Source organism: Lynx rufus, unplaced genomic scaffold, assembly GCF_022079265.1.
Source record: "Lynx rufus isolate CCGP_SWC_20201006 ecotype Redwood Valley unplaced genomic scaffold, mLynRuf1.p SCAF_1, whole genome shotgun sequence".
Taxonomy (NCBI): domain Eukaryota; kingdom Metazoa; phylum Chordata; class Mammalia; order Carnivora; family Felidae; genus Lynx; species Lynx rufus.
The window spans coordinates 135,860,317-135,872,105 of record NW_025814823.1 but is presented as its reverse complement, the minus strand read 5'-3'; the positions used below and the strand labels follow the sequence as shown (position 1 = coordinate 135,872,105).

Below are 11,789 nucleotides of genomic sequence, written 5' to 3'. Positions count from 1 at the left end.
AAAAAGAAAAGAAAAAGAAAAACAGATGGTGAGAATTGGTGTAAAAGCTAAAATTACAGTGACCTCTGGCTCTTGGTTTTGGCTCAGGTCATGGAGCTCATGGTTTGGTTCTTGGGTTCAAGCCTCGTGTGTGGGTATGCGCTAACAGTGCGGAGCCTGCTTCGAATTCTCTCTCAAAGAAATAAACTTAAAAAGTTAAAAAAATAAAAAACTAAAACTACAAAACAAAGGTAGCAGAAATGGTAACACCAAACCTGGCTCTTTTAGTAAATGTGCTGCCGAAGCAAGGACAAAACCCCTTCTCTCAAAACACCAATAAAAACCCTCCAGTCAAGCCCAGTTAGAAAACAAAAGTATCAAGGATGAGACACAAACTACTATAATTTTAAGAATCTAGAATAGTTATTTCCTATTAATAGAGGGAAGGTAATTCCTAAAAAACACTGGCAATGTAAAACATACCATTCTAAGCAGATCCAGGCCAAAGGACTTTACAGTTTACACTTATTTATTTTTGAGACAGACACAGCACATGTGGGGGTGGGGCAGAGAGAGAGGAAGACACAGAATCTGAAGCAGGCTCCAGGTTCCAGGTTCTGAGCTGTCAGCACAAGAGCCTGACGCGGGGCTCAAACGCACAAACCGTGAGATCGTGACTTGAGCCGAAGTTGGACGCTTAACTGACTGAGCCACCCCGGCGCCCCACGACTTTACAGTTTAATTAAAAAATTTTTCGGGGCGCCGGGGTGGCTCAGTCGGTTGTGCGTCTGACTTCGGCTCAGGTCATGATCTCATAGTCTATGGGTTCGGGCCCCCTGTCGGGCTCTGTGCTGACAGCTCGGAGCCTGCTTCAGATTCTGTATCTTCTTCTCTCTCTGCCCCTCCCCTGCTCATGCTCTGTCTCTGTCTCAAAAATAAAAACATTAAAAATTTTTCAATGAACGAGTAATTTTCAATTACGAGATGTAAAAATGTAAATGTCTTTGATCCAACTTAAAGGTAGTAAGAGAAAAACTAGAAAACCATAACAAGACTGAACCAGTTTACCAAATAAGATACACAATCTTCTCAAAGAAACAGATTAAACCCATGTATCATGAGCAAGAATTCATTCCACTTTAGGAAAACTCTAATGTGGAATATTAAAGCTGAAAAACCAAATGAATTTCCACAGCCTTGCCACTTAACTCTAAACAGAAATAAAAGAAAAAAATCTAAAACATAAAGAGTACTTAAAGCCTAACAGCAAAAAGAGTAAATAAAAATACTTAGATGTCTAATCCAGGAACAAAATAGAGGGCTGGGATCTGTTTATTATGATTATTTTGGAGACTCTAAAACAATAAATACCATAAACACTGAAAAAAAACAAAATCTGTGGATTTAAGGCCTAGAGAACTCCATTAAAACAAATTGAGTAAAAAATCAAACCAAAACAAACAAAAAACACAAATTGAATAAAAAAACTGATGTCAGTTGGGTAAGCAAACTACAACTAGCAATAAAATTAGTGGGAAATAGATTGTATTCACAGTAGTGACAAAACCCCCACAAAACCAGCAATAAACTTGACAATACAAGTGCAGTAATTCTAGAACTAAAATTTTAACATTCCATTGGAGGGCATGCAACAGATTTTGGAGACAAATGCTTCTGGATGGGAAGACATGATGTATACTCAAAACCTCAAAGGAGCTTCTCGGTAACTGGACATAACTTTCTGTTATGTTTGAAACTGCCCCCAAATATCTGAGAAATAGTGATTGCTTCACCTTACCAGATAATATAATAGTTTTACACTTATCACAGGAAAAAAGATTAGGAAATAGATGGGAATTGTTTCAATTCAGCTGGACAAGGATAATCTTGATCATGTGACACTGGCATAGGTGGGCACCCATCTGGAAGAGTCTTACTTTATGCCATATACAGAAAGTTTATTGAGGGATTATAGATATAAATGGGGAAAACTCCAAATTTTACATGTTTACTGTTTTGAGATGGAGTAGATCTTAAGACTGAAAATCCAAAAGCAACTGTAGAAAACAAGATTTAACAATATAAAAACTTCAGTGTCTGCATGGCAAAAGAGCATCAACAATCAAAAGACAAATGACAAAATGGAAAAACCTTACATATCGATAAGTAATCAACAAAAATTTATTCAACCTAGCCATCAGAATTAAAAAATTAGGACAGCAAACAACTTAGATTATTTCTTGCCAAATTCACAGAAATTGGAGAATCATTATCTTCGGTTCTGGCAAGGAAGCAGAGAAATCCAGCACTTTTGTACATTGCTGATGACACTTGAGAGTCATCTGGCAGCACCTGCCAAAACTTAGAATGCACATACCTAGAGAACCCAGAGTACAAAAAGGAAAGCATGGTATTTAATGATCAACAGGTTTATCTGTAGGAGCGAAGAGGAAAAGCAATCTGAAGATCAACAGAACGAATAACCTATAGTTTATCCATACTATGGAATGGAAATGCCTACATACAGGTAAGGCCTATACATGTTAAAAGGAATTGCTTATATATGGAATGATTCCGTTTCTTAGAAATCCCCCTAACAACTTATTTATAAGTATATTTGTATTTATAGAAGCAAAGAAGGATACACCCCAAACTGTTGTTGGTACCTTCAGATGGATGGGATTGAGCTGTAAGAGTAGGGGGTGGGGAGTAAATTAACTTTTTTTTAGATACTTTTATGTGTTTTGAGGATCTGCTTTTATTTGATCAATCAAGAAAGTGAAAAAGTGTAGAATATAAAGTTTTTATTTTTGCAAATAAAAAAGTTGATAGTTTAAGAGATAGTGGTAGAAGTAAAAACGACTTAGAATTATGGCAGCAACCACCAGAAGAAACAGAAAACAGGAGGACTAGGGGTAAGGTGGCAGATCTTTGACAGAATAAGGCAGCATATTCTCCAAGATAATTGGGCTTACATGCAGTATGCCCTAGAGAACAGCTTTAAATGCCTTCATGACCATAGTAATTCATACAAGAATGCAAAGCCAGGTACATAAAACAAACACAAGTAACAATTATATATATGTGCTGGGTCCCAATAAACTGAAAGCACTTTTTATATTCCCCATCATATCTTTAACACACCTTTTTGGTTACCCTTGAGTAGGAAGTAGCCACATTCAAATGAGTTAAGGTGTAAGAAATAAAAAGGACCACAAACTTTATTAAAAGTAAGTAAACGTAACATATAATATGTACAGATGGCACATGGTGCCAATTTTATTTGTAGTTATTATAGTACTCCAACTCAAGTTTACAAGTTACACCTTTGCCACAGCCTTGGCTAAATCTTGAACTAGTGCAGAATTTAGTTGTGCTAGAGTGCTGATCTTAGCATGCTTAGATGTGGCATACTTGTTCTTGATAGTCTGGAAGACAAAAGCATAATAATTAATGAAGGGAAAAAGGAAAACATTGTGAGACCCAATAGTACAGAGAGTCACTTAAAATAATTCCAAGGGCAGTTGGGTGGCTCAGTTGGTTAAGCGCCTCAGTTTTCGCTCAGGTCACGGATCTCAGAATTCGTGGGACAGAGCCCTGTGTTGGGCTCCACACCGTTGCCAGCGTGGAGTCTGCTTGTTGTTCTCTTTCTCCCTCCCCCTCATTCTCTTGGTGTTCTCTCTCTCTTAAGTATTAATACACTTAAAACAATAACATTATATATATAAAAAAAAAATCAACTCCTTGAAAATAAACTATTCATTTACAGACTTGAAGTCTTAACTATTTTCACTTGTCCTCCCAACATCTTACAATGCCCCTGACTTACCATGTGCTTTGTAAGCCCACGATTCACCATGACTATATTCTTAGCCAGGTGTTGCATAACATTTAGAAGGGATTCTTCAGTGTATGACAGGTAATGCTGTAAAGTTGGTGTCTATGGCAACAAAAGTTAATGTTAGAAATGCTCATGAAGAATGGTTCTCAGAAAATTTCTGTAAGTTAGTCAAGAGTAGGGGGTAGGAAGAGGGATTCTGTAGGACTGATTATAATTGAAATTTAAGATAAATTTAAGATGACTTCTTCCCCAAATACTCTTCTTTCTTGCTTCTCCAGGACCCTGTACTTATTAAACCTATTATACACTAATGTACTCAAACCTAATTAAACTTCTTTAATTGCTGACTAGTGTACCCTCCAAAGCTGGGCTCCAAATTGTTTGACACCAACATTCGCATGCCTAATACTACTCCTAAGGCCTAGGGTAGCACATGGCACATAGGAGAAATATGTGTAGAATCAGGGAGTATGAATGGACTTCTCGCATGTCATTTGACCTGCCTGAGAGTCTTCATCTGTGTAAGGTGAAATTAGGTAACGAAGTGGGAATATCTTATGAACACATAGTACACAAGATAACATTTTTAATCATTCTCTCAGTCGATGCTCTATTTTTAGAAATCATTTGAATTGTCCTTTAATGAAAACGGTCCAGTATTAGCACAAACATCACTTAAAATTTAAAAGCTTCGGGTAATGTAAGTCTGTGGGAAGAGCTTACCCATTCACCATTGTCGAGAATTTTTAGTGCTAGGCAAAAAGCTCCTGCTGCAATCTGAGAAGGAGGAAAGTGCACCATATCGTAATCCAGCATAGTTAGCTCCATCAGGTATTTTGCCAAAGTATGTTGCTCAACATCAACCTGAAACAAAACCCACAGGTCTCTGAGCTTTTGTCAGAATTCTGTTATGGCAATAACCAGTATACCCTTAACTATCATTACAAGTATTTGTCTATAAACTCTCAAACGCTGGGGCGCCTGGGTGGCTCGGTCGGTTGAGCATCTGACTTCAGGTCAGGTCATGATCTCACAGTTTGTGAGATCAAGCCCTACGTCGGGCTCTGTGCTGACAGTTGGGAGCTTGGAGCCTGCTTCCGATTGTGTCTCTCTCTCTCTCTCTCTCTCTGCCCCTCCCCCACTCCCGCTATCTCTCTCTCAAAATAAACATTAAAAAATTTTTTTTAAACTGTCAAATTCAACTACCCATGGAAAGCCTCAATGAAAACATTAATACATAGCCTGACTGGAAATAAAGAACATCTTGATGTCTTCCTCATGTAGAGTTATAAGTCAGGTGAATCAGATCTTTGTGATTAGCAATATTTCATAATGTCCCATACTAAAGATTATCCAAGAAATCTGTACCTCTCCAATCTTAGATGCTCTCCGAAGGAAATGCAGGGGTAGAGGGCGGCCCAGACCAAAATTTAAAGATCTTAGAATCTTCATTTCCATCTGTCTGATTTGGTGCTTGGTGTAAGTGTTGTCAGTCACAAAGGCAAAGTCCCCAATTTCTGGAGGGTACATTTCTTCGTATTTACTTGCAATAAACATGGCAGTGACACCAACCAGCTGCAGCATCTTCTTGGGTACACAATTATTCTGCAATGGGAATTCCAACCTGATGAACAACTAATATGTACTTGAAAAAAAAGAGACAACATAGCTATGAAGGGAACATGGGAAAAAACATTCTAATAGCAAAATCTCAATTAATGACACTCTACCCCACAAGACAGATGTTAGCCGGAGAAGTTTGTTTCTTAGGACTCAGCTAGAACCCTGGAATGGAGAACCCTCAGGTACTGAATTATGCTCACCTGCATGAACCGATCAATAATGGAAACAGTCATGTACATGGTCTCCTGCAGTAACCTGAATTTCATTTGAACCTGTACTAGCCAGTCAATTAGGATGGCTCTCATGTTTCCAGTGACTTCACGACCCAGGAGGTATTTTGGTCTTACTGCTTGCTCTTCCTGCAAAAGAGTGCTGATTATCCTTTAGAAGCAAGACTCCCTGTGACATTTCTGATCAGAAATATTAGTCATCACAGAACAGTAATGGAGCATTTAGAATCTCTAACAGGTGTCAACTTAATTCTTCATACTGTCACTACAATCAGCTCTATCACTGAGGAAGAAAGCAAACATTAAATAGGGCAGTTTGACAGGTTTTTCATATTGGCAGATCTCACTAAGTTCAACTTACCATCACTGTTACCTGCCCACACTCTGTAACCACTTCAACCCCAAGATATCTTGCCATCATCTCAGATCTTTTCACTTAAGACTATAAACCCAGAACCTGAGCTTTATGAAGTAGAGAAAAATAGCACCAGCTATTTTCCAGATCAGCTGGAACCTATATGCTACCACTCTCCTGCTGTAGGATTTAAACCCTCAACACACCATAGGTAAAAAGAATGAACCATCAAGGACCAACGCATACATCTGCTAAACCCACCCCACCAAAGTTAGAAAACTTTAAAAAGGGAGATGAAACCCAAAGTGGAAGACTGGTCCTGGCAAGGAAGTCTTCTTACAGAACAATTGTATAGAAAATCTTTTGGATGCCCAGAAGAACCAGACAAGAGAGAAAAGATGTTAAATGGTGCTGAAAGAAGAGAATGCCTTATAAACACACAACTGGGCAAATGTGCTTGTTTGCTTTTTTGTTAGCATACAGAATGCTTCCTTGTTTTGGTGGGCAGGAGGAGCAGAGGGCATATGCCACTAATATGAAGTTTCAGAAGTGATATGAAGTGGAAGAAAACCAAAAACTTTTTTATTGTACTCTCAGACACAGAAAAATTTCCCTGGTGTTACATGCACATCAGCCACAAGGACCCAAAGTGCCTTGTGTTGCTGGTGGTTATAGTTTTTCGGCATATTCTCCATTACGGCCTACCTCCTGCCTCTAATCCTCAAACACAGAGCCTGGGAATTGCCCATCCTTAACCTATGGGCATTCATTAAGGTTCTGGGGGCACCTGGATGGCTGAGTTGGTTAAGCATCTGACTTTGGCTCAGGTCATGATCTCGTGGTTCGTTGAGTTTGAGGCCTGCATCAGGCTCTAGGCTGACAGCTCAGAGCCTGGAGCCTGCTACAGATTCTATGTCTCCCTCTCTCTGTGCCCCTCCCCAGCTTGCACTCTCTTTCTTAAAAATAAACATCAAAAAATTTTTTTTGAAAAAGAGAAAAAAAAAAAAAAAGCATTCGGGCAGTACCCAGTGTCACTTTGAATTTTCTCTGTCCAAAATGGCAAACAAAAGATATCCTTGGCTTGTCTGGGGACTTGATTTTTGGTACCCCACGAAGAAGAATTTCCAAGTGGCATCTGTTAAGAAACGCTACTTACATCCTGCTTGAATTCTTGTAAACAAAGTAAAATATCTTTAATAAAGCTAAGCACCATTTAGAAAAAACAAATATTCTGGAAGTAATACAGACCTCAAGTTGTCTCAGATAAGCATAAATATCTTTCACATATTCACTACAAAGGTTTGGATCAGCTCCATCTTCTGCATCCACATCGTTCACTGCAAGAATTACATCAGAGAAAGCCTGACACAGATATTCTTCTGCAGGGGCACATCCAGACGTTTCCATTGGGCTTGGAGATGGAGTATCAACCTTGAAATAGAGAAACCTTTTGAAATAGTAGAAAAGAGAAGCATACCATCCAGGAATGAAGGCCCAATTATTGGTACCAATTCAACAGACCAACTGCTAAAGAGACATATAATTCACAGTTCATTTCCTTAAAGGAAAATTAGTTTCTTTTCAAATTTATTCAGTTTCTCTTTAGGACATGATTAATACAAAAGTGAAATGCCCAAACAGAATGAGCCACTTTGAAATCAGTAGAACCTCGACACGAATGGGTAAAACAGAGAAAAAGCAAACAAAATCACATGTTAGACTTTCTTCTAAAGGAAATGATTAAATAACAAATCTGTTTATCAGTGTCATGTGAAGTCAATCCAAATGAATGAGTCTTTTGTCTTCATTTCAAAACATGGACTGCTTCTCACTGCCCAGGAAAACACAATGTCTGTCCTACCTACCAAGGACTAACAGAGTTCATTCGTTATCATTAACCATTTCCTTCAAGCTCCAGTTTCCCCTTTGTTCAAACATTCATTGATCATGTTCTTCTAGTCAAGCCCTGTGCAAGACATGGTCTTTACAGTGTCCTCAAAGGGATTTGAATCTATCTATCTATTTTTTAATTTATTTTTTAATGTTTATTTCTGAGACAGAGAGAGACAGAGCATGAGTGGGGGAGGGGAAGAGAGAGAGGGAGACACAGAATCCCAAGCAGGCTCCAGGCTCAGAGCTGTCAGCACAGAGCCCGACATGGGGCTTGAACTCACAAACAGTGAGATCAGGACCTGAGCCGAAGTCAATCACTCAAGTGGCTGAGCCACTCAGGCACCCCAAAGGGATTTGAATTTAGAAGACAGAAGTAAATAAAATGAGGAGATAAGAGTCTAAGAACAGGGGTGGGGAAAGTTAGGGAAAATTTCAGGAGTTGATGTTTGAGCTGTTTTGAAAGATGAAAAGATTACTAGCTAAAAGAGTGTGAGGGTAGGAAAGGCCTTTTTTAAATAAGTGGGACAGCAAAGACCATCAGTATGGGACTTTCAAGGAAACCACACATAGCTGGTATGACTGTACATGCTATAGGTTTCATGTGTCATATCCAGAATGTTAATACTAAAGCAACAGCCTCAGATCTCCCACCCTTAGATATAAGGGGCTAGGCTGAATGACTTTTACAGATCATTTTCTCAACTGGTTTTAACTACTTTGTTTTGTTTGTATGTATGTATGTATGTATGTATGTATGTATGTATGTATGTATGCAATTTTTTATTTAGGAGTGGAGCCTGTGCTTGATCCCACCACCCCGGCAGATCCTAGGACCTGAGCAGAAATCAAGAGTGGGATGCTCAATTGACTGAACCACCCAGGGGCACCTACTTTTTGTTTTTTAATTTAAAGATGCCATTGTAGGGGCACCTGGGTGGCTCAGTCTGTTAAGCGTCCGACTTTGGCTCAGGTCATCTCCAGTTTATGGTCGAGCCCCACATCGAGCCCTGCACTCTCAGTGCAGAGCCTGCTTGGGATTCACTGTCTCTCCCTCTCTCTCTGCCCCTACCCTGCTCTCTCTCATGTGCTGTCTCAAAATAAACACTGAAAAAAAAAGTATTCTTATAAAATTAGAGCTTCATTAAATGCAGTTCATTGTAAATTCAGCAAAGCCCCTTTTAGGTGCCCCGTTTCTCCTTCAAAGGAGTGGATATATTTACATGACTGATGTTTAGTTAAGTTCTTAATTTTAGTTTTTGAGGCCAAATGTTAACTCATTTTATCTACTCTGAAAATCTACATTTTTTTCTGCTTTACACTTTTATATATTCCAGTGTTACAGGCTTATTAATTATTCAGTGGCCACATTAGGGAATAAAAGGATTCAAGATCATCTGTTTCAGTCAATAAATTCTGGTCAGATGGCTTGTACCAAAGACAGTAAAATCTTTGATCCATGCACATATGATAAATCAATACCATTAATAAAGAGCGGGAGGGGCTCCTGAGTGTCTCAGTCTCTTAAGCTTCCAATGACTCTTGATTTTGGCTCAGGTCATGATCTCATGGTTCAAGGGTTTGACCCTGCAGTGGGCTCCACATTGAAAGCATGGAGCCTGCTTGGGATTCTCTCTCCCTCTCTCTGCCCCTTTGAGAGAACTTTCTCTTTCAAATAAACTTAAAATAAATAAATAAATAAATAAATAAATAAATAAATAAATAAATAAAAGGGGAGAGGCAGTATAACAAAACGATTTAGAGCCTAGGTTCTGAAGCCAGATGGCCTGGGTTTAAGTCCATATGTGTGATCAGATGTGTGACTCTAGAAAATTTGCCTAATACTTCTCTAAGCCATTATCTAAAAAGTAGAGGTAGTAATACAAGTAAGAGAATCCATACAAAGATTGGGTGAGTTATGGGGCGCCTGGGTGGCTCAGCTGGTTAAGCGTCTGACTTTGGTTCAGGTCATGATCTCTGGGTTTGTGGGTTTGAGCTCCGCATCAGGCTTTGTGCTGACAGCTCAGAGCCCAGAGCCTGCTTCGGATTCTGTGTCTCCCCCTCTCTCTGCCTCTCCCTCGCTCACACACACACTCTCTCTCTCAAAAATAAATAAACATTAAAAAAAAATTAAAAATTGGGGGAGTTAAATGTATTTGAAGTGCAGAGGCTACCTCCTGCTAAGCACTCTATAAATGTTACTATTATTACTATTTGTTCAAACACTGATTCCACGTTATTATTAAATGAGGGAAAGAAACAACCAAACCAAAGTAAGTTTACCAAAATAGGCTCCGGAGAAAGCTTTTCTTCTTTAACAGGCTCATGTTCTGGCTCTGGTTCTGGCACAGGTACAGACACAGGCTCGGGTGCTTTGTCCAGGGGTTTTGGTATTTTTTTAGCAATAACTTTTCCAGGAGCCAAAGTTTTTGCTTCCTGTGGATGAAAGAAGAAAATGAACTGTTTCTGCATCAAGGGTCACAGCTGTAAGGTGGACTCTTACCGAGAAGTTAGATCAGGAAGAGATAGTTACCTTTTTCAGAGGCAATTTGGCTTGTGGCTGTTCACTGACTTTGTTACCAATGTCTCCGAGGGCTGTTCTTGGCCTCAGTCCCGGCTTGGAGGCTGCAACAGTGGCCAGAGGCACGCGCTTTGCGCCTGCCATACTGATCTTTGCTTTATTTTCAACATTAACTTTCGTGTTCTGAAAGAAGCAAGACCACTTTCAGAGCTGGCTCAATCAGAGCGGAGTAAGTCAAGGGTCAATTAAGGTGGGGCAAGAGAGAGGCTCTCAGGACAAAAGTTGGCTGTAAAAAAAGGGTTCCCAAGGAAAACCGGGGTTCCAGGATCTACCCTTCGGTTGTGACATGTCAATTTCTTCCCAGAACCTCTTCACTCTATTCAGGGGTGGTCGGTTTAGTCCCGGCCGACCCTAAAATTCCACGAATTTACATTTGAAAGGAAATAGAAAAGCCTGCAATTGCAGACATTTTCTCTCCGGGAAGGGGGTTATGAGGTTGGTGGGTGTCGGCTCTGGGGCCCTGTATCACATTTTAAAAGAGGTTTCCTGTGGACCCTCCATCGCCCTCCCCACTCGCGGCAAGCATTTATCCAAGGCTGGTCCAGTTCTCTTTCTCTCTCCGTCGGTCCACCTAACTCCCCCACCAAGCCAGGGGCCCACCGATCCCCCCCGCCCCCGTCCTCCTCCCCAAATCGCTGCCCTGGTCCGCTCGAGAGCCTCCGGCAGGCGACAGAGGATGTGAGGACACGCAGCAAGCCAGGAAGGCCGCGTTTGTTCATCGTCCGCAGCAGCTCACCCTGGTGACCCGGAGCGCCATGGCTTCCTCTTCACCAGGCAGCAGCTCAACGGGGAGAAGCAGAGCACGGGAGCCACCGAAGAGCCGGGGACCTGAACGCACCGCAGACCAACAGTCGTTCCTCCGCAGCACGCCGGGAGGAGCAGTACCCAGCCTCAGGTTTAAACCCCGCACTGCTCCCTCCTCATTGGTCTGTTCGTGGCACTCGCTCCCTTCCCATTGGCGGCTGCCTGTTCCTCCGAGAATGCGTTTCCTGGGCGATCCCGCGGAGACGTTCGAGAGGGGGCGGGGCCAGGCCTCTGCTCTCTGGCAGCTGTGCTGCCACCTGGAGAGGCAAGCAGGCAGTGTGCCGCCGGCCTGGAGAGGAGACCTTGAGCGCAGCGGGAGCTCGCCCAGGGAGTGGCTGGTGGCCTCTGAAAAGTGCCAGTGGGGCAGCGAGAGTTGGAGAAACTGAGAAGCAGTTATGGCTGTAATCTTGCTTATTGTTACACACTTTCCTCTTCTGCAGTGGACTGTAGCAGGAAAGGCTTTAAAATACATTCTTTCATTTGATT

At 41.1% G+C, this 11,789-nt stretch overlaps 1 protein-coding gene across 1 annotated transcript; it reads right to left on the bottom strand.

Moving 5' to 3' along the window:
• Positions 1-2,142: 2,142 nt before the first annotated feature.
• On the bottom strand, positions 2,143-11,357 carry CCNB1 (cyclin B1). The gene is made up of 9 exons (XM_047067054.1): positions 11,236-11,357; positions 10,452-10,622; positions 10,202-10,354; positions 7,277-7,459; positions 5,644-5,802; positions 5,189-5,425; positions 4,544-4,684; positions 3,809-3,919; positions 2,143-3,407 (listed from the first exon to the last, which is right to left on the bottom strand). The coding sequence occupies exons 1-9, from the start codon at positions 11,254-11,256 to the stop codon at positions 3,300-3,302; spliced, it is 1,284 nt and encodes a 427-aa protein (XP_046923010.1). The 5' UTR covers positions 11,257-11,357; the 3' UTR covers positions 2,143-3,299.
• Between the last annotated feature and the right edge of the window lie 432 nt (positions 11,358-11,789).